Source organism: Zalophus californianus, chromosome 10 (genome assembly GCF_009762305.2).
Source record: "Zalophus californianus isolate mZalCal1 chromosome 10, mZalCal1.pri.v2, whole genome shotgun sequence".
In the NCBI taxonomy this organism is placed as follows: domain Eukaryota; kingdom Metazoa; phylum Chordata; class Mammalia; order Carnivora; family Otariidae; genus Zalophus; species Zalophus californianus.
The window spans coordinates 32,358,031-32,382,276 of record NC_045604.1 but is presented as its reverse complement, the minus strand read 5'-3'; the positions used below and the strand labels follow the sequence as shown (position 1 = coordinate 32,382,276).

The 24,246-nt window shown below is 34.8% G+C and overlaps 1 protein-coding gene across 6 annotated transcripts in view; it reads right to left on the bottom strand.

The window, feature by feature from the left end:
• The window catches only part of DENND1B (DENN domain containing 1B), a 271,874-nt gene that overhangs the window by 123,824 nt on the left and 123,804 nt on the right, over positions 1–24,246 (bottom strand). For 4 of the 6 annotated variants that reach the window (XM_027611195.2, XM_027611198.2, XM_027611199.2 and 1 more), the window contains 4 exons: positions 22,903–22,962; positions 21,632–21,685; positions 19,069–19,179; positions 574–674 (listed from right to left, as the gene is read on the bottom strand). In XM_027611195.2, coding sequence (XP_027466996.1) covers positions 574–674; positions 19,069–19,179; positions 21,632–21,685; positions 22,903–22,962 — 326 coding nt within the window. The remainder of the gene's footprint in view (positions 1–573; positions 675–19,068; positions 19,180–21,631; positions 21,686–22,902; positions 22,963–24,246) is intronic. The other 2 variants (XM_027611197.2, XM_027611200.2) reach the window with 1 other exon arrangement.

Sequence of the window (24,246 nt, the reverse complement as noted above, 5' to 3'; positions counted from 1 at the left end):
GAGGCAATCCCTTTGCTGGTATTTGGTATTTGGTGTGCTGCTGAGGGAAGAGGGGTCTAGGAAAGTGTGTCCTGAGGTAAAGAGAATGAAAGTGTGCCCCGACAGAGACAATGTGGTTTCTGACACCCTCTGCAGACAAATCCTGACACCTGGGATATGGAGTTCTCTAACTGATACTGTAACTTCTGTATACTTCTGGTAACCACCACTAAGACTGTATTTATTTCTCTTTATGCATTTAATTATCTAAATGACTGCAGAAGTACTCACAAAGTCTAAAGAACTTTATGTTTGCCAAGTATACATTTTTGCTAGCTTTGAAATGCCCTTCATGAAAGCACCTTCTAATAATTGTTACCAATCTCTAAGCCAAGTTTCAGGGCTCCCATTCGTGTATATTTTATATATATATATATATATATATATATATATATATATACACACACACACACACACACACATACACACACACACACACACACACACACACCAAGCTTACCTAATCTACAAATAAATGAATTTTCTCTAATCACAAAGCCTGGATTTAAAGGAGTTTGGCCAAAGGCATCTTACCAGCAGTAGTCCAGCAGGTGCGGAGGAAGCACTGGGATGTATATGTGTTGCCAGTACATTGGGTATAGCAGGGCAACTGATCCATGGAGACAGGCAGTTAACTAAAATTTGCAAAAGGATAACAACAATAAGTAGCTGCTGACCCTCCAAACAAAAAGACATGCTTAAGTTATCAAAGATTAATAACAACCACAAAACAATTTATTTAGTGACCTAAATCACATTATCTTTACCAATTCTGCCAGGAAAAAAAAATCTTATGTTCAAAACCCCTCTAAAAAATATACAAATAGCAAAAGTGGCTTCTTGGGCATCTTATGGAGACAATTATAACTATCTGAAAATATAGCGTTTGGAGTCAAAACTCAGAACATAAATAAAAGTAAAACTGAAAAATTAGGTGAGCATCTTAGAAGAAATTATAGGAAATTACAATTTGTGCAGCACAGTTTGCGCATCACTCAGATTAATATACCACGATTAAATATGGAAAGGAAGAGAGGCTGAAAGCTCCTGAGGGATATCATTAGGGCAAATTGCCAAAGAATGAAACATGAGCCAGTCAGGAGACTCTGGAAGCTGCAATAATACCAGGGGACTTGAGTGTTCGACAGTTGGAGCTTCAGTAATGTGTGAACTGCGGGTTATGGTATCAAGAGACTCTGTTCACTGACACATAGAATGTCACTATTGACCAGCGAACTGCCCAAGCTTGACAGCTGTACTACAGGAAGCCAAGTATATCATAATTTCATATTTAAACTGTTCATTTCAGATTAACATTTTGTTTCCTAGCTTTATATCACAACAGCTGCAAATACATTGATGCTATTTTAAAGGTAATTGCCATTTTAATTGTCTTGTTTTGGCAAGCAGTTAATTAAATATTTTTTTTTAATGCTTAACAAAGGGATACCACTTTTTTCCCTTCCCTCCTACTGATCCTCACCAGAATTCTTTCCATGGGACTTTTCTTTACATCTTAAATTATATTTCTCTGTTAATCATTTTTTAATGTTTAAAGCAATAATTAAGTCAGCATTCTTCATTTTAAAAAGTCTTGCTAGAGTCAGCATTTCAAGCTTACTAATTAAATCATTTTATTCAACTTGAAAATCGGAATTTAAAAATAAAACTATCTGAAAATAATCCACAGACTTTCTGTAAACCATTATTCCTGTTATACAGAGAAATTAAAACTTACACACAATAATCAAATTAACCTAAAAGGATAAATGTATAAAAAGCAATTCAATCTTAATAGAAACATTTGTCCATATTTAAGTGCATAATAATTCAGCTAAAAAAATAAAAAATTAAAGGAATCCAATTTGAACCAAAAAAAAATTTTTTATTAAAAGTATACTCATCTTCATTTTATGTATTTTTTCCAGTTAGATTTTTAATTAATTTTATATGAAAATAATGTATTTTTTCTATTTAGGATGCTATCATTAAAGGATTTTAGTACTTGGCACTTACAAGCTTTAATAGTTTATCTACAATATTCCTTCAACAAAAATTATTTTTTAAAAATTCCTTAATTGGAGCATACAATATACCACTAGGAGGCATTCAAATACCTTCACTTAACAATTACAGACCTTGATTTGTCTTATTTGAACCCTCATAGAGGGAGATGAAATAGGGTTGATCTAACTTGGTCAAATTCTCTGAGAGCTCTTAGGTACTCCCTGGTTGTAAATTAGGCATCTTTAAAGCTGTATTAACTCTTTCCATCTCTTCAGTGTAACTCAATGGCTAAAAGCATTTATACAGCTTTGAAAGGGGGCTACTTTACTCCATTTCTCCATTTGCACACAGATTACTTTTAAAACAACTCATTTAAAACCTTAAAAAAAAGAGAAAGTGTTCCTTTTACATTATTAAGAAAATAACAGTGTAACAAGAATACTACATTCTCAAAATGAGGAATTACAATAAGGGTAACCTATTTTATTGGGTACACCCAGAGTTCAAAGCACTCTATTAATTGCTTTATAGATACCTTTCCTCTTAATGGTCATCCTTAAGTGAAGTTATGAATTATTCGCTAAGAAGGCACAATATCATCTGATGAATCTGATTGGCTTCACACAGAGGGCGAATGCTCTACGTGATGATAGACAGTTACAAAACACCTGCAACGGCCAGCATGTGGCAAGGGATCATCTCTACTAATCAAGGTCTGCCAGGAAAGAAGGATGTTCTAGAGGATTCGGCAACTTTCTGGATTTAGTGGGTAGGTGACAGGGAGAGGTAAAAACACTACCCCTCCCTAACCACAATTTCTGGCCTAAGCAACTAGGATGAATTATTTAAAGTAATACAGCAAAAAGTGTCAGGTTCAGGTGGAACTACAAGGAATTTATTTTTGCAAATACTGATTCTGTTAAATGTGAGACATTCAAGTGGAGATTTCCAAAGCAGGCAGAAACAGACCAAAGATCTCATACTCCCCTAGGAGCATGTAATAGCTATGTGATTGAAAACTAGAGAGAACACTATTATAACATCTACTTTGCAGAAGAGTTAGTAGTGAGTGAAAAAACACAGCTAAGAAAAAAATAAATGTACTAGGAAATCAAACACAATTATGTATTAGCTGTATAAAACAATAAGAAATGAAGTATACAAAATTAGGGCTCTGCCACTAAGAAGCTGTATGACCTCTGGCACATGTATAAATATAACCAGATCTGTTTCCTAATCTTTAAAGTAAGAAGGATATGCGAGACGATCTGTAAACATTGTCTCTGAGAGATGTAGTATTCTTTAGTCTTAGATCAGACCAATTCTAACATTTTACATTCTTAATGATTTTTTTTTCCAGATAGGTGGTTAACAGAACTAGACTACACATCAGACCACCTTCAAAATATATCTAAAGATCATCTCTAAAACTTTTAAAGCATAAGAAGTAACTGAGCAATTGGAAATATCATAGTAAGTTACTCAATTAAACAAAATTTTTGAGTGCCTATGTGTTATCATAAATCTCTACCAGGCCACAGGGACCCAGTACTGAACAGAACAAAGTCCCTATATTCATGGAACTTACATTTTAGTGGGGAAAGCAAACAATAAACAAGTAAATAGTATGTGGGTTAGAGGTAAGTTCTAAGAGGAAACCTAGAGCAGGCTAAGAGGGTAGAAAGTGACAGAGGGGCAGTTTTAGACAGGAGGATTAGAGACAAACTCTGATGCCGTGACATTTGAACTGAGACCCGAATGATATAAGAGAGCCCACTGTTATGGCTTTGAGGGGAGGAGCATTTCAGGCAGATGAGGTGGGAACATGCTAGTCATCTTCACAGAGGAGTAGATTAGATCGGAGTAAGTGGGAGAACAGCAGGAGGTAAGGTCAGAGAAGCAAGCCTTGTCAGAACTGCAGGGCCTTCTGGGATATGACAGAGACTCTTAAGACTTATTCTTCATGAAATCTGTCCACACCTCTGAAGGGAACTAACTGTCACAACAAATTATTTATCTAGAACATTCTAACACCTATGCAAATTAAGGAAAATAAACTATGTATTTTAGAAGTCTGATTTGCAAAATAAAGTACTATAAAGACATGAGATCAATTTTTAAGCCAAGTAAGAAGAATCATTTACTTGTAAGTTATTTATGATATATTGATTGTTTAAGCACAAAGGGAAATGACAATCATACTTCTTTGGACTAGAATTACCCAAGACTCTACCTCTGGCTCACAACAGGACTAGAACTCTATATTCTTTTCTAATATTCTGTCAGTGATTTAATACCACAGCTGTTCTTTATGAAAGCAGAGAGGGTGGGAGAAGTTTCAGTATTTGAGTCAGAACATATCCCGGTCATTATGCTCTGCAAACTATAGAAATAATAAATGAGGAATAATATATAATAAGGCTATAATTTTCAGAGAAAAACAAATTTTCCAAATAAAATTTTAAGAAAAAAATCCTTCTCATCTTTGTTAAATGACAAATGAATATTTAAATGCAAATATGATTTCACAAAGCATACTCAATATATTGACTTGATATGGTCCCACAGTACTGACTAATGCACAATAAAATCACTGCGAACATTTCTCTCCCATGCACTATAATTATAAAATAAGCATATGTGGAAACCATGTGAAAAGGAAAGAACTGATGAGGCCTACAAAATCAGGGGGAGACACTGGACAAGAAAGGTGGACAACAGTGAACTCAACCATCAAATAAACGCACTCGGAACTTCCAGTTCCAGGCCACCAGTGTCTAACAGAGATATTGTCACTGATAACAATAATATCATCAAATGTGTATATAATGCTTACTATGTGCCAGACACTATTCTGAGTACTTGATGTACTCAGACTTAATCCTCACAACAACCTTATGAAATAGCTTCTATCATCATTATTCCCATTTTACAGATCAGGACACTGCAGCAAAGTTAAGCCAATGGCCCAAGATCACCCACCTAGTATGTGGCAAAGCCAGGATACCAACCCAAGCAAGCTCCTGAGTGCAATAACCATTACTTTAAACTGCTTTTTGATATACAAGCATTCAAAATTCCCATCATTATGGGGCTCTGAATAATATCTACTGGCTGAAAATATTCTATCTTAATCATATGGTGGAGAATGAACCTTTACACTCAACAGACACACAAGAACACCTGACCTTTGTAAGACAAAGCTGAGGTCTGTGACAGAGACCCAATTTACAAAACTTTCTTCCGGCATCACAGTGGGTAACTTCAGCAGGAAACCAATGGAACAGATTCTCTCAGATGTTAAAAAGGTAATTGATAAAAATTCTACCAGTTATCATCTCAGTTTGGATGTGCAAGAATATTTAGTTGGAAGCCAAACTAAAGTTCTTTCCCCTTTGTGATATAAAATCGCACTCATTCCTTTTTCTTAAAGTCAAACTATATTTATTAGAGGAAATCAGCCACTAATAAAACCAAGCAATGTTTTAAGCAATTAAACAGACATGTATTTTGGGGGGAAACCACATTTTCAAATTCCCAAGGAGACCGCAGGTAAACAACCCATCAGTGTGATGACCACAATGAAAACAGCACAATTCTAATTCAACACACATTACAAGTAAAGCTCTCATATGGACACAATGCCACTCACACATCTCTTAAACTGTGCCTCATTCTTATGGATAAATTCTATTCACTTCAGCTGAAGTTCTATATGAATTATTGAGGGGCAGATTTATGTCCCCTAAGAATGTATTTATTCACAAAACCCAAGAAATATAGAGACTTCATTTGATTTTTAACTGAATCAATATTTAATTCAGAAATTTATGCACTATAAATAACTACAGGTATACAGAATAAATTGCTGCAGATGGGAATGTGATAAATTCCTCACGGAATGAAAAAAAATTAGTGGAAAGCATAAAGAAACCATCTGTTTAAACTTGCTTAATTTACGCTCCCATTTAAAAGTTTAGACCAAAAAAAGTAGCAGTAGGGTATCTGATAACTACAAAGTTATCCTAAGTATAAAATATTCTTACTTGAGGGGTGCCTGGGTGGCTCAGTTGGTTAAGCATCTGATTCTTGATTTCAGCTCAAGTCATGATCTTAGGGTCCTGGGATCAACACCCCCCCACAACAGAGCTCTGTGCCCAGCAGGGTCTGCTTGAGGATTCTCTCTCCCAATCCCTCTTCCCCTCCATGCTAGTGTTTTCTCTTTTTTTCTCTCTCTCTCAAATAAATAAATCTATCTTTAAAAAAATATATTCTTACTTGAGCAAAATTTTAAAATTTAAATCCAGTGATAGTTGTAAGAAAATATTTGGAAAAACAGCAATTTTGTATAATGAAAAAAGAGTATTTGTACATTTTTAACGTCTTTTGTACTAAAATATTATTTTCTATTTCATTGTTTTTCTTCATTCTATTAGGATGGCAAATTCTGCCACTTAATTGCTGAAAAATCACCCTAACCTAACCTCTTTTCATCATACACAAGTCCTTTGAAAAGTTCTAATCATCTCACATTTGATCACTAGTTTATTAGCTTTTCCTAGCCAAATGACTCTAATTTATTTTTTGCTCACTTACTTCTTTTATGTATTCATTCTTTTAATGATTTTACAGATAGGGAAACTGAGGCAAAGTTAAACAAACTGCCCAAGATCACACAACTAGTAAGTGGGACATGAAACATGTGCCAGTTATTATTACTGGTACTGGGGATATAGTAATGAACAAAAGAGACAAAAATCTCTACCCTTAGGGAGTCTGCCTTCTAGTTACCCTCTATAAACTACCATTACTGTCACACTAACTCTCCTCAACTCTTTGGTTCTCTGTAGCCATCACATTATACATAAATGCCATAGGCTTTAAACAAATTTCTTCCCCTACATGACCTTTCCCTATTACTAAATTTCCTGCTTTCTACTTCTCACTCTCAAAGTTGATTCGATACCTGGAAAAGGCCCATATACCTTTCCACCAAAGTTTAAAAGTCTAATCTACAGCACTGCTTGAATGTATCCATCTATCTTCTCTCCTCCTAAAGTTGTAGATACTGAATTCTAAAGGAATATGGGTTAAGACGTTCGTGTGAATTAAAGAAAGACTACATAATTTTGGCAATTATTTAAGAAATAAACAGTACAATTAAAGAATTACTTCATTTAACAGGTAGAAAGGATCTCAGAGATGATTCTTGTTCAATTCTTTCAATTTTTAGACAAGAAACTACAGGATAAAAGTTAAATGGCTTATATGAAGTCATATAATTTTTTCATTAAGAAGTCAGGACTGAAACACAAATCTCTAATTTAGAAGATATTACTAATATAATCGCTCTGCTACTATATCTTGGGGTAGGGTAATATTTTAAATAACCAATAAATAAATCCAACTGGCTGGTGCTACTTTTTAACTACTGGCATTTCTGAAAATCATATTTTAAAATATCTCTTACCAGGAACAAAATAAAACTGGTTGCAAATCATTAGCAATTGGAAAAGAGACAATCACAATTGTAAAGCAACCACAAAGGAAGTTCTAAATCTTTATAAATGGAATTAAATAACTCTTAATTTATAAAGCATATATAATTAATAAGAATGAATAATTATACACATATACTATATATTCTAATATTAAAATTGTATACAATATTCTCATATATACTTAACATAGATATATGTATATTTAGCATGCATATCAAATATATTTAAATATATACATCTATATATGAACATTTGTATAAGCATCTACATGCATGGGAATATTCATATGCACACACACACTTATTAAGTTGCAATTTATTGGTAATTAAATGACATCAAGCTCACTGCCATTATACAGCAACTAAACAAATACCTGGTGCAGAAGACTGGTCCTTTGTGTGTCATTCTATACTTCTCCCTCTTCCTTACCTACTTTCAAACAGACTATATCCAACAGAAGTTTCCTTAGAAATGTTTCTAAAACCCAACTTCATCTTCCTCTTATGGTCCCTGTTCTAGTGTAGAAGCGAGTCACCCCTTGCTTTTATTTACTGCACAGCCTTTTAACTGGACTCCTATTAGAGGGAATTTTCCCTACCCCATATTTTTCTTTTATACTGCTACCAGTGTTATCTTCCCCAAAACAAAACTGGTCATATTATGTATGACCTCCTCATAATCTGTTGGATAAAATCCAAGCCCCTTAATTTAGCAAACATGTTTCTACATGATCTGGCTACTGCTTATCTCTCCAACTACATTATGTAGCACGACTTTTCTCTCTTTTCACACACACATACAGAGACATGTTAAACAAGTAAATATTTCCTACACAAGACATAAACTCCTTTCAAGAAACAGTGTCATCCTGAAGTCAACTTTTTAATCTACTACTCTCCCTCTTACATTTCCTGTATTAGGGTTCTTATCACAATGACTGACCTTGATTCACTGACATGATATGATTTATGTTTTAATTTATATTTATGACTCTAATTAATAACTTTGAAATTCCCAATACATAATACCTGGAAAATAATAATATCTATCAATATGCAAATGAATAAATCAATACTGTTATACTTGGTCTTTGGAAAACTTTACCAATGTTAAATATTTCCTTCAAATTAAAGGTCTTCCTTTTCTACTCATTCCATAATAGAGTAGGAAAGCACAATAAAATAGCTGATTCATGGAAGCTGTGCCCTTCACATATTGCCCGTTAGCTCCAAATTCACTCTTTGCTATCTGTGATAATGGATTTGTGCCCTTGATGTTTTCCTCTTTTACCAGAGAGCCTAATGTCAGTAGAAGACAAAGTAGAACTTTGTCAGTACAGGACACCAGAGATACACTGCAGGAGGAAAGGATTTTTGCTTCCTGGTTCCAGTGTGCTCTTAGGCAGGCTCCTACATGGCTTCTCTAGGGCTTGGCTCCTGCAGTACACAGTGGCCAGTAACACCCAGCAATAATACCTGGTAGCTTCTTCAGGTGGTTTTGTGGCAGAATGCTTCTGGTGAGATAAATCCCCAGGGCAATCAACTAGTCAATCAATAATCTGGATAAGGTCTTCTTTGACTATAGCTTCTGCCAGTAACCCAGATCATTAGATGCATAGAATAACATATCCATCAGCATGGCATTCTGTACAGCATTGAACCTCATCAAGGTATTCATTTAAAAGCAAAGTAAGTAAAGCTATGAGCTCATGCCCTTTAAATTAACTAGTCTTACCCAGAAGCAACTGGCCTAATTGGAAAGTGGCGTAAAAGACTCAATCATGGTGCCAGTTGGTATTATTACATCCTTAAAGGGTAGGGTTCTATTTTTACATGATGCAGGATATGCTTTAAATCAGAAAGCATTTTATGGTGTTGTTTCTCCCATTGCCAGAATACATGAGACCAGGAATCAAATGGGTAGAAGTGGGAGTGGCCCTTCCATTATTACACTTAATAACCCACTTGCATAAGTTCTATTTCCAGTCTCAGTAGTTTAGAACTCTTCTGGTTTGGAGATTTTACTTCCCAATAGAGAAATGCTTCCATGTGAACTGGAAGATAATATTGCCATCTGGCCATTTCAGGCCCCCGTCACTGAAGCAACTGCTAAAAACTGGGGTTGATCTACTGGCTGATTGATCTCAATAACCAAAGGGAAACTGGTTTGCTTCTACTCAAAAGAGGCAAAAAAGACTATGTCTGGAAATGAGAGGTTCTCTGGGGTACCTCTTGGTATTTCTATGCCTAATAATAAAGGTTAATGGAAAACTACAGCAATCATTTAAAAAAAAAAAAAGCAGAACTACTGAGGATTCAGATCTTTGTAAGTGAAAGTCCATGTCATTATACCAGGTAAACTCAACTAGCTGAGGTTCTGGCTGAGGGTGAGGAAAATATGGAATGGGTAATGAAACAAGGAAGCCATAAATATCAATATTGTCTCATGATCAGTTATAGAAAGAAGGGTCAGAGTAGCTTTGCATATTTTTTATTTGCCTTTTATATGCATGTGTTCATTTTTATCTTCTAACCATTTTTTCTCCTCTCTACTTCTCATTTTTATTTTATATATGTTAGTAATTAAGAGAAATTTAAATGTGATTGCAATTAAATTTGAAGAGATGATTATAATGTCTCTTGGGGCTGCTTTTCCTCATTTTGGGAAATGTCTACATTTGCAAAAAGGATGGCTATATTTTAATAGCTACATATATAGATTAGTCTTGTTGTTGTATAGAAGTACAAATGTGTTTAGAAGAGTATAAATAGAAGTTGAGTATCCAAAGGGGTGGACTAGACCAGTTATCAATTTATTGTCTAATTTACCCCTTATTGTCGGATCTATGAAAACCGATCTGTGCCCTTTAGATAATTATTCCCTTTAATAGCTGGCATGATGTTAAACTTTGTCAGGAGAGGACACTGAAGAGACATTTCAGGAAGCAAGGGTTTGGGTTCCTGGTTCCAGTATACTCACTCAGCAGGCTCCTGCAAAGCCTGTGGCTTGTCAAGGGCCTGCTTTCCTCGGGGCCCAGATCCTGTAGCGCAGGTGGCTACCGGGGGCCCCTGTTTAACAGGCAGCTCCTGGAGCCCCTGACTCCTACAAATGATAGTGGCCAGAGGTCTCCCAGCACTCCCCATCATGGTCAGTTTTATAGCAGGAGTGCCTCTGGCTCTTGCAAGTCTTGCAGCCTTTCCAGAACTTGGCTACAATGTGGGAAGTGCCTGCATGTGGTTACTGCAGTGGACAACTGTCAGCAGCCCCAAACAGCCAGCAGCTTACCCTGGCACCATCACTCCCCACTGGTTTTTCAGGGCAGTGCCTCCAGTGAGACAACTCTGATAAACAGGAAGTTGTTTCCCCTCAGGTGGGCTCACAGCAGTGTATTGCCAGTGAGGTATCTCTCTGTGGACAAATTCCTCAGCACCCCAGGCTTTCCAGAAAGTTTGAAAGGATGACGTCTGTCATCCAAAGGGCAGGTTTCCAACAAATTCTGCAGTGTAGCACCACAACAACTTCTCTGCCATCTAATGAGCCATGGTTCTGCCTTCTTCAAGAGGGTCTAGATCTTAGGCCCAGGTGGGGCTCCTTCCTTGGGTGCTCTATCTACCTCAGCCCTAAGGTTAGTAGCTGCTTTGTATCTGCTATGCCTGTATTCTTTAACGTTCTCTTCACTGCGTGCTAGTCTATCTCTTGTTACTCCAGTCCCTTGCCTTAGCTTTAAATTCTTTATGTTAAACTTTTCTTGATCAAATTACTGTGTACTCTCTCTCACCTTATTGGACTCAGACTGATACAGATGCTGTGACCTCGTTACCTTTCCTGTAGGACAATGCCTGACATGATTTAGGTACTCCATAAATAAGAAATAGTTCACTGAATGAACAAATAAACATCTTCATACGGAGAAGGCAGTATGTTTTCTACCGAGGACTGTATGAAGGCCAAAAGATACCAAACCAAGTTCCTATATAGGCTGAACAAGGGTCAATATAGCAATAGAAATTAATAAAGCTGAAAAGAGTTCAAGATGTATTAAGTTTTTCCCTAAGGAATTACAATTTTGACAAGAGACTTTTTAAAAAATTAATATTCTCCTGGGGCACCTGGGTGGCTCAGTCATTAAGCGTCTGCCTTCGGCTCAGGTCATGATCCCAGGGTCCTGGGATTGAGCCCCCCATCGGGGTCCTGGCTCAGCGGGAAGCCTGCTTCTCCCTCTCCCACTCCCCCTGCTTGTGTTCCCTCTCTCGCCGCTATGTCTCTCACTGTCAAATAAATAAAAATCTTTAAAAAATTAAGATTCTCCAAAGTGGCTGCACCAGCTTGCATTCCCATCAACAGTGTATGAGGGTTCCCCTTTCTCCACATCCTTGCCAACATTTGTTGTTTCCTGCCATGCTAATATTTGCCATTCTAACTGGTGTAAGATAGTATCTCATTGTGGTTTTGCAAGCTGGTACAGCCACTTTGGAAAACAGTACGGAGTTTCCTCAAGATGTTAAAAATAGAGGTACCCTACGACCCAGCAATTGCACTACTAGATATTTACCCCAAAGATACAAATGCAGTGAAAAGAAGGGGCACTTGCATCCCAATGTTCATAGCAGCAATGTCCACAATAGTCAAACTGTGGAAGGAGCCGAGATGCCCTTCAACAGACGAATGGATGAAGAAGATGTGGTCCATAGATACAATGGAATATTACTCAGCCATCAGAAAGGATGAATACCCACCATTTGCATCGACATGGATGGGACTGGAGGGGATTATGCTGAGTGAAGTAAGTCAAGCAGAGAAAGTCAATTATCACATGTGGAACGTAAGGAACAGCACAGAAGACCACAGGGGAAGGGAGGGAAACTGGATGGGAAGAAATCAGAGAGGGAGACAAACCATGAGAGACTCGACTCCGGGAACCAAACTGAGGGCTACAGAAGGGGGGGGGGAGGGACATGGGGTAGCCAGGTAATGGGCATTAAGGAGGGCACGTGTTGGGATGAGCACTGGGTGTTACACGCAACTAATGAATCGTTGAACATTACATCAAAAAACTAATGATGTACTATATGTTGGCTAACTGAACATAATAAAAAAGTAAAATAAATAAAAATATTAAAAAAGATACATTTACCCCCCCCAAAAATAAGATTCTTTAGTAGCAAATGGCTAAACACAAACCTTTTTTTAAAAGACAAAGCCTACTTGGAGATTAGTCTCTAACTTATAAACTTCAGAATCTATGAAATCTTTATTATTATTACTATTATTAAAGAGCCAAGTTATCACAGGGACAATCAGACACATTTTTACTTGTCAAAAAGACAAATTTCTACTCTGGCATTTTCAGTATCAGATGGACACTTCCTCTTTCCTAATATAATTAATAAAAATTTTATTTTAAAAACTTTTCTCTGTTATCCACAATTTAAAAGATTGAATTCATTTTTTAAATACACACACACACACACACACACACACAAAAACCATGGTTCTAACCTTTAGAAAGAAAAATATCTAATACAAGAATTCAACAAATTCACTAATAATTCTAACTTGAGAGAAAGTATGTGGTAAGTACTACAGTAGTTCTGGGATGAAAGGTGTAACAGAAGTTACTGACAAACTAGACCTCTAAAGAGCAAACCAGATTTTGGAAAACATGCAGAGGGATGAAGATGGAAGCATTCAAAACACATTTGAAGAAGCCCCCCAAAAAGTGCAGTTTCAGGCACTGACTCAAAAAATTATTGCTAGAAACCTACTACGTATGAACACTATCCTAAGAGGTAAGTTTACTGTAGTGTATGAATCAAATAAGGTCCTCTCCCTGAGTTTATAGTAAGTGATGATTAAGTTAAAGAGTAACTAGGTCATAGTATACACTACATAATTCTTGGCTGTAATTACTCCTCTCATCATCACCATCCTTTTACGTAAATGGAGAAAATGCTAACACATTCAGAATAGATGATTTGAAAATAGTATTTGTGGGAAGTGACAACTGCCTGAACTAAGACAATGGGCAGTTGGGATGGAGAACAAGGGTCAAAGAAGAAAGGACTGAGGAGGTAGGAGCTACAGAACTTACGTAGGGGAAGAAGATGAGACGTAGGGGCCAATCCCCAAATCAGCCCCAGAGCAGGATAAGGGAATATAATCCAGGAAATTTCATCAGAAGAGAAAAACTTGCCTAAATGCAAAATGCAAAAAAAAAAAAAAATTGCACTGTGCAAAAACATAAATATAAAAGGTATATTTAAAAATAAACCAATTGCTCTCAATAGTTTTACCAAGGAAACAGAAACAATACATATATAATTTTTCCTATATTTAAGATTGAGAATCATGAACAGCACAAAAGTCAGTCATTCCAGATAGGAAATACTACAGTAAACCAAAATCTTTCGAGGTTGTTTGTGTGGAGATCAGAGGTAGTTGTAGGAACAAAACTCACAGAACCTAGCGACTGACAATATGCCCCTTAGATAATGACATAATTGTTATATTAAAAACTGGTTTTTACATTAAAAGCCAATTGTTTACTTTTAGGTGACAAGTAGACTAAACTCTAAAGCAGAAATATGTGCTTGTTTCCATGAAGAACAGACGCCTATCGCCACAAGAGTTGGAAGATATAAGCACCTCCAGTTCTCCTGCTCAGAAGTTTCCTCTGACTGCACACTTATCTTCCAACAGTGTCACAGGATGACCGCAACAGTCCTATTTCCACACTCTAATCACACTCACTTAGCACTGAATGAAAATACAATGTTTAGAGGAGTGGTATACATGTCAAATAATACACTGGTAAGTAGAATTCTAATCTACTAAGTAGAATTCTAATGTCAGTTTCAGCTGACAATTGGTTGCTATGGGCTTTGGGAAGAATTAAAAATATCTAAAGATTGTTCCTAGAATCTCTCCCTGAAAGGTCTTGATAGCAATTTTTAACTGCACCAGTCTGCTGCAGCTTTAAAAACACAGGGGCACAGACACACTTCAATAGTCTTAACTAGGAAGCAGACCTGGGTCATCTTTGTTCTCTCACCAACTGTTCAATTCTTAATCTCCAAGAAAATTCTCTGTGCTTCAGTTTTCAGATTAAATGCTGATACAGGTGGCACCATTAAGAGACATATCAAGAATATGTAAAATCCAGATGGAGAGGTTAAAATCCTCTGGATTCCCCTTCAGTCTAAACCTATAAAATCTACATTTTAATAGCAGATTTTCCAGAGACCACAAGATTTCTTTTTGCATATGCCCTTGATGGAATTAATGAGAGAAGGAGAGAAAAGCATATGCTTAAATAAGCCTGGGGGCACCTATAACAAAGGATGAAATTACAGTTTATTAACACAATTCCAGCACTCATAGCATATTGCCTGCTCTAAATATTCCAGAAAGAACATGCACTATACAATCCAATCTCTGTAACTAATGTGCTTATAGACTTTAAGAGGGTGATATATACCAGCTAAATATTGGTCAAAATAGTAGCTAACATTTAGACATCTGCTTTAAAGAGAAGCATCTCTTCCACCTGCTTCTACAGGCCACAAAGATACACTCTAGTTAACATATTACTGACAGGATGATGAGAAAGCTCCTGTCAGACGCTGGCCAGCCGGGTGTTTGAGACAAAATGCACAGCCCCAGCTGACTAGTTAAAGAAAGTCTGGTGAGGTACAATTATAGAGGCATATGACAAGACTTCATGCCTGACTGATTTGAGAACCAATGACATGACTTTAAACAGCAATCTTCTCTACCTCTGGTCACAAAACAGCAATAAGTCAACTGATATACTCTTGTAATATCATGATTTATTCCTTTGCTTTGAATACATGAGACTTTGGTATGATGTTCTGCTAGTCTATCAGAGATTCACTTGGGGCTTAAACATCTAGGGCCTGCCTACAGCATGTATAAAATCAGTGTTCTTGTTCAGTATTACCAGGAACACTTCTTTTTTTTTTAATTTTAAAGATATTATTTTATTTTATTTTGACAGAAAGAGACCCAGCGAGAGAGGGAACACAAGTAGGGGGGAGTGGGAGAGGAAGCAGCAGGCTTTCCGCAGAGAAGGGAGCCCAATGTGGGGCTCGATCCCAGGACCCTGGGATCATGACCTGAGCCGAAGGCAGACGCTTAACGACTAAGCCACCCAGGCGCCCCACCAGGAACACTTCTGTGTGAACTTGATAATGTATGTATCAACAGAATAAACACTAAACTGTTTATGTCTCAATTCATTAAACTTAAATACAGAAAAATGTAATAATAGGTCCTAACAAAATACCACACTTCAGGGGGTGGGGTGGATAAATAGGCGATGGGCATTAAGGAGGGCACTTGCGATGAGCACCGAGTGTTGTATGTAAGTGACGAATCACTAAATTCTACACCTGAAACTAATATTACACTGTATGTTAACTAACTGGAACTTACATAAAGACTTGAAACAAATAAAACAAATAAAAAATACCACACTTTAATATGGAGGTAAACTCATGAAAAATTTAAAAACATATCACTACTCTTGATAGTTCTACTAACGTATCTCAAGACTAATTGTTTTTTTAATTTTAAAGTTTATCTCTATAAATTACAAATTATAATTTTAACTACAAACAGTACCTAAGGAAAGAGACCTTTAAGCAATCTGATTATCTACCAGTGTATCACCACTAAACACCCAGCAAGCTATAAGGTTGACTACCATGATTCTAATAAAATATGGTGTTGAAGAGTAAACGCATACAAACAAAATTCCTAAAACCATAATAAAATTATAAATGTAAATGCACCTTAAGTTATATATGTTCTTCCAATAGTTAAAATTTTGGCTGTAGATTTAAAACAAGGAAAATGAGTAAAATTTCTTGCATTAATACCAAATACAATATAGTCTTCATGATATATAAAATAAGAATGTAAAAAGCTTAAAAGAAAGTCAATTCATTAACACTTAACTATTCCTTCTTTGGTTGTTTTAGAGATTTCACTAAATTCTTCCTAAAAAATAGCTTATTTCGAATTTATGTTATAGTACTGGTCTTTGACCTTAAATGTTACTACGCATGGAACTTACAGCAGATATGTGTATGAATTTTTCAAGATAGATTCAAGTAAAACAGCTTCCCCCACATAAGAAGGGTAAGGAGATCCTGAAAGCAAGCTTGAGTTACGTTTCTTTTATCAGTCCTACTGTCCCAGGGAATGAACCAAAACAAAGCTGTTAACTTAGAAGTGACATCACCATCAAGTTTTCATGAATTTTCATAAACAATTGGCAGAAGTTTACTTCAAACATAAAAAACAATTCCCTGAATAAATACCAAGCCTTTATTAAAATAATTTTATTATTTAACTCAAATAAAATTAAAGGGTAGTAGGCATGTTAACATTTACTCTAAACTGCAGATCTAGTCTTTTATAAAATTATAGTTAATAATCATTGCATCATGATTGAATGTTATGCAGATACAATTCTAAGCACATCATATACATATGTATATTATACATGTGCATATATATACGTATTTGTTTACATAGCTATAGAGACAGAGACAGATCTCCTTAATCTTTACAACAACCCTATGAGATTAAGACTATATTACTCCCATTCTCCCAGTTTACATGGGAAGAAACTGAGTCAGAGAGAGGTTACCACATTAAGAGGTGTTTATAAATTGCAGCAAACACCAATATTTTACAATAGTCATATACTCAGATTTATTTCAAATGTTTTTGTAAATAGGGAAGCTTATACATTCATTCACATAGCTCACTGCTGCACTTTAATGAGATCTCTGCTCAATACTACCCCATTAAAGCAGCTTTCCATGACCACTCTACATAAATTGAAACCTGCCCCTCACAACTTTCATCCTGCACACACACTCACTTTATCACTTATCCCTTGGCACTCACCACCAGAAGACATAACAGCTATTTCTATTCATTCATTTCTTTATTTGTTTCATCAGTTCAATATAAGCTCCAAGAGTATTTGAACTTTGCTTTGCCTACTGCTGGATCCTTAATGCCTAGAAAGTGCGGAGCATATGGTAGGTTTCATGATAAGATTTAGTCCCTAGGCCTCTGAGACAGTTTTTACAATCTTTTTAATCTCCAGGACAATACCCATATAGAAATATTATTTATAATCTTGAAAAAATAATGTTTAAAAGGAGGAAGAGAATGGGGAGAAGAATGGTTTTACTTCAATGATAAATTAAAAATAGCAGAAAAGCAAATATATAAAAAGTACCAAATGACTCAGATTAAATTTCTCAATATGATTTTAAGAAAATGCAAATTACCTGTGTCACTGACTTGTGCTTACTCTCTGATTATACTACATCATATGTTTAAATGCATATAATGTGCTTTTCAATATGTAAAATAATATATTTTCAATATTTCTGGAAAAGTGGGCATATCAATATTATAATTCAAAATCTCAAAAGTGTATTTTTTCAAATGTAGAGTAATGGAAATAACCCAAAATTAGAATCAGGACACCCAGTTTCACATTACCTGTCCCTAATTAGCTGTTTGGCCCTGGGGTGGCCATTTAACCTGCCGAAAAATATGATTCTCATTGTTAAAGACTAAATAGATATCCCAGAAAACTCCTGAAACTGCTAACATACTAAAACTTCATAGAATGAGGTTTTCATTTTTACTATGGGAGAACAAAACAAAAAATATGATCTTATTCTTGTCAATTAACCAAATTTGTAAGGAAGCAAATTTCATGCAACATTACATGTTTTTAATAAATATCTGTTTAAATTTATATTAAATTTTTTAAGTCAAAATATTAAAATTATAATGCTTACAGTAGAAAAAAGTTAGGAAACCTAGCAAAATACTTTTGAATATTTTTCTATGACCCAAGAAAACTCCTATTCTCATTGCCTTTACCACAGTAATGAAGACCTTCCAAAAGAACATTTCAGCGAGTAGCATAAAAACCTGTGATTAAAAAAAAAAATGCTACTTTGACTTTTAAGTTATTATCAGCCTGAAGAGCTCCTCCAAATCAGAACTATTATAGAAGCTACTCCCAAACCACTACTTGGCAACAAAGATGAATCTACCTATTACCAGGTTAGGATAGCAGCTATTATCATGGCCCCTTGATTTCTTTCAAGTAGCTCCAATGGAAAAAGCCACAAGTGAATAATAAAGATCTCATAATAGCTCTTAAGAATTCTTTATATGGTAGAAGGCACTAAAATGAACTCTGGAGAGTTAAAAAGAAAAAAAAAAAACTCTCATCTCCTGATAAGAAAAAATAATTAACCTGACTTAATGCATCTGAGAAGGCCTTCTATAAATCAGACTTTTGTACTTCAAGAGCCAGATTAAAACCATATATCAAAAAAGTATGTAGATATTGTCTCATAAGTACACATAGAACATTTCTAAGTCTGCGGAGGTTCGTGGGTCTTTTTGTGAAATGCTCAATACATTTTTCTTAAAAGGAGAAGTGTGAAGTACTTACAGTGCTTAATTTGCTAGAGGTAATAATGATGCGCCTCTCATGTAACATGCTGGCATACAGTTGCAGCATATTATTCACATCCACAGCAACAAAATATTCTGTAAGATTTCTCTGTACAAGTGAAAAGTAATTGTGTAAAAGTTAGAGCTCATGGTGATTACGAAGGAAAATATTTTATACATATACCAACAAGTTTTAAAGTTCAAAGGATGTTATTATTAAAAATGGTATTCATTAAAATAATTAAATTTAATACTATTCTGCAGCTACAAAAGGCACATAACGTTCTATTATTATTTGAAACATAATCCTACCCCAGCAAAATGTTTCTCAGAGGGTAATCAGAGGATCATACATTTTCCACTCTCCCTCCCCAAGTACTTATAAAAGAAGCTGATTTCCTGGGCCCCAACTATAGACTTGCTGACTTGTAATCTTCAGAGTATGGCTCCAAGTATCTGTTTTTTTTTTTTTTTTTTTAAATTCCTGATAATTCTTATATACACTGAAATTTGAGAACTGCTGTTCCAGAAAATACATTTAGGTCTGTTTATGTTTGCCAATCACTCAGTAGGCAACATCACTGTCTGACAGTATGTACCATGTACAAAGCACACAAAGATTGAGATGGATTCATAAAGCAGATCTTTGGTCCTTTACTAAGGAAAACCTGTTTTTTATATCCCATGTCAGACCTATTCTATGCTCCTATAACCAAATAAATTTTGGTGTTAGCCTAATTTCCTTGATTTAAGACTTTATATTACTTCCCCAACATAAGATCAAAATTGGCAGAAGCTACATTAACTTTGACTTTTAGAACTTCTCCTTCTTATTTTTAACTTTCTGTACTCAAACTTAAGCATGTCAGAAAGTTATAATGAAGAGACTGAATAACCTATGATAATAAAATGAAACTGTAGTATTAAATAGACTATGACCTAGGAGGTAGAAACTTTTAGTTGCGCAAGAAACCAAGAAATCCAATAAATAGTTTCTTTGGTTTCCAGAAGGCAGAAATTTTACCAGGACAAACTGGTAATGACAGGGCATATAACAGAATCTGTAATATCAGTGAGTGATGCTGAATTTAGTAGGGAGAAATCCATTTGCTGTTTTCTATATTTGAGGTCTACCTCATCTTCAAATTCAGCTCTTCATATAGATTACTTTTATGGCATTCAACCTTAGTATTTTCCCTATAGCCTCAAAGAAAAATAATTTCTAGATGGAGAAATAATTCTCAACACAGAATGCTGTGTTGATAACCTATTTTAGGCCCACATTAAAAACAGCTTCATCTAGTCTTTTCATAGGAGTTATCTGGACTCATCTGTACTAAAAATACCACTAGACAGTCTTGGTTTGATATTGGAAAATTTACAACTGTCTCCCCAGACTTCATTCACTCATAACCCATGTACTTTTGGAAACCAAACACTTAGGTTTGAAAACATTTTGGGAAGAACAAACAGTAGAATTCTGAAAAAAATAATAAGTATTTCTGGAAATTTATTTTTTTCCTGTTGATGTTTCTTAACTTTTTATTGAATTATTTCTACTGATTCATTGTATCTTTCCAAGAGAAGTTGAAAAAAAGTACATAAGATAAAATTTCCTTTTCACACAGCAACCAAAAGCCTATTTGTCACTTCTACTTTCCATGTAAATTTTTCTACAGAATATTAATTTATAATAACTATTAAAACACTGAAACTATTTCTAGTATGGCTACAATTAGGACCCTAAATAAAATGCAAACTTTAGTAATTTTTATAATTTCTTGCAGTACCCCTCAAGCCCTACAAAATATATGTCACTTGAATTAAAATCAAGAAGTCAAGTACAGGACATTAAGATTTTCATAGAGTTATACAAGTAATCTAAAATGCTACGGTCAGTTCACTTAAGTAATTATGGGTGTGAAAATGCTACAGTCAGTTCACTAAAGTAACTATGTGTGTTCTATAGAATATTACACAGTCACTCAAATTCCCTAAACATTGCCTGTATTTATCCCCTACCAAGTAGAGTTGTCTTAGATATTTCCTCTACCTGATCCAGGGGAGCTCAGGACCTATTATACATATATATATATTGATCCTACTGAACTACCTCAAGTGGTAGAAACAGTTTTTCTCATAAAATTTTCCTTACCTACAACCAGATATTAAGAAGGGAATAAAGTAGCAGACACATCAAGAAAAAAAAGAGATATTCCTATTTCCTATTTCTAACAAAACAGATAATTACAATGTATTCTATTTCTCTATACAGAAATCTTTAGGCATTGAGACCAAAATAAATAAAATTCATAATATGAGAAGCATTAAAAAATATAGAAAACAGGGGCGCCTGGGTGGCTCAGTCGTTAGGCATCTGCCTTCAGCTCAGGTCGTGATCCCAGGGTCCTGGGATCGAGCCCCACATCGGACTCCCTGCTCCGTGGGAAGCCTGCTTCTCCCTCTCCCACTTCCTCTGCTTGTGTTCCCTCTCTTGCTGTGTCTCTGTCAAATAAATAAATAAAATCTTTAAAAAAATACATAGAAAACAGAAAACTTACACTCTCAGGAATTGTTGGGAGTCCAGTTACATCTGGGGCAATGAAGTAGGAATGCTAATAAATAGAAATAAATCAATAAGAAAAGCAGAATTAAAATTTGATAGCAATATGTATGTAATTTGGAAAAAAATAAGAAAAGATATATCAACTAAATTAATAAATGCCAAGGATTAACATTTAGGTTTCTGAATTTGAGCAATTCTTAAATAACATGGCAGGTTTATATGATATTGAACAATAACTTTCTCAAAGAGTTAAGTGTTGGTTAAAAATATTCAATTTTAAAACTGAAATAAGAATCCTGGAAAAAGTTTATTATGACAAAAAAGTATATTACTGAAAAAAATATATATATATACATATAAACACATTTAGGGAGACTGGAAAATAATGAGGTTGCTTACCCAAGAATATATCAAAATCTATTAAGATTCCCGAGTTTCTATAGTAAGTCACAACAAAATTCTCTAGTACATATCAGCTACTATATTATTTTGAAAGCAGCAATAGGACATAATTTTTAAATATTTAAAACTTTTTTAAAAATGTAATGATCTCAAAATATGACCCTCAGACACCCACTAAACAAATAGTAATTAGCTTCTATAATATTCAAAGCAATACAACAGTTCATGGATCTATTTACATAAAAAGTATATTGTGTATGTCATGTTCCCCAAATGTTCCCAAATTTTACCACCCAGAATCAGCACAACTAAATCACCAGAATTGTTTTATTTTCTGTTCATATTAATCTCCAAAATTATTTTCCTATCTTAATCACATAAGGACATATTTAATACTGTCTTATAATTAAAGACTGGAAAAGAAACATTCTAGCCAATACTGGGCACAGTTAACTAGTCAGAACAGGCTAGTTAGTACAGTCATAATGTAAAATTTTCCAGGGGAGAAGAACAATATGAGATAAATCACAAGGTCTCCTGAGACCTTGTGACAAAAAATGTGACAGAAATCTTATGTTGTGAATGCACGTTAACATTACTACTATTGACAATGGAGAATATGCATAGATTTGGTCTCTATTAACTACTTTATTTGGAGGAGTTTTTAATTGAACTGTATTTCATAAAACTATGATCTAAAAGATTGTATAAACAGAAAATATACTCCAAATGATTAATTTTCTTAAAAGAATCAAATTAACCATTTCCCAAAGGACTGGAATGAATCTTAAAAACAGACTGAAAGAAGTAATTATTTTCTCAGTTTAATCGTGATTTTTAGAAGCCAATGTCCTTTTAACTCACCGGTACTAGGAAGGGCTGATCTTTCAGAACTTGCTCACTGGCAATAAATATCTCTTGGTTCTTATAATATATGAGAGAAAAAATGAATATTTTACTTTCATGGGGGGAAGTTTACACAATTTGCTGTGTATTTGAGACAAACCCATGTAGCCATATTATCCACTGAAAGTACCATTAATTATAAATGCTATTTTAAATGCTGTTTTGCTAATTTTATGCTAGAAAAATCTCAAAGAAAGTATTTTCATTCTCAACAGAGAGTAGAAAATGCTGTGGATATTTAATGATTTTGAAATGTACTTTCAAAATAAGCATTTACACTAAATATTAACTTTTTATACAATCTGTGATATTCTCGTGGTTTCAATGTCAAACCTTGAAAAATTCATGTGTTGGAGCATTCACAAAATATGATATTGTAAGAGAGTAGAGTAGTTTCCCAAGGCTTCTCACATTTTTCTATCGGAAATTGTGCAAACAAAATTTTCTTTCCACTTTATGTAAGAACAAAAATTCCCAGGATGATCAAACTTAATTGGGCATCATAAAACTAAAACCTCAACAAGTAGCTGAAGACAAGTGCTTTTGGATCCCAACTCTGCCAGTCTTGAACAGCACAACACTTTAGTTAAAAGTTGTTGCTGAAATCAAATGGTAATTACTAAATGGATTTTACACAAATTTAAGACAATATTTTATCAACCAGCTGAATCTGCCAATTCTTTTGATACCGTATTGAGAAAAGGTGTACAAGATTTGAAAGCTGCCATAGACATTGGCTCAAAGGCTTACAAGAAGGCTTAAATTATAGAAATGACTGTCATACGTAGAATAGAACGCAGTCACTCAAATTCTCTAAACAAGATTATTTCAGCTACGGTACAAAATATATTGTCCATATGAAATAAAATTTCAATTCACTAACAACTAATATTAGGATAGCTTTATCATAGTATATCTAGATATATCTATCATTTCACATAACTCCCCAACTTTCTCAAAAATGGACTCAATTTCTCAAACGAAGAAAAAGAATCAAAAGATATTAACTTTTTTGCTTAGTATCACATATTTAGTGATTGTGACTTAAACCAGTAACTTCTATTCTTATATATTAAGAGGTCTAATAGTTTTTGATTTATGATTCTTACTAATAAAGGTGAAGTGTTTCAATATCCAGTACTTTTGAAATGTATTTTTGTAAGATATTTACTCCAGAACAAATGATACTCCAATTTAAAGGCAGCATACTTTTAAAAATCTCTCATTAATGCTCTAGAATAGCTACCTCTATTATCTTAGCACCTATATTTCCTCCACCCTTTAACAAAGTGTTAGTCATCT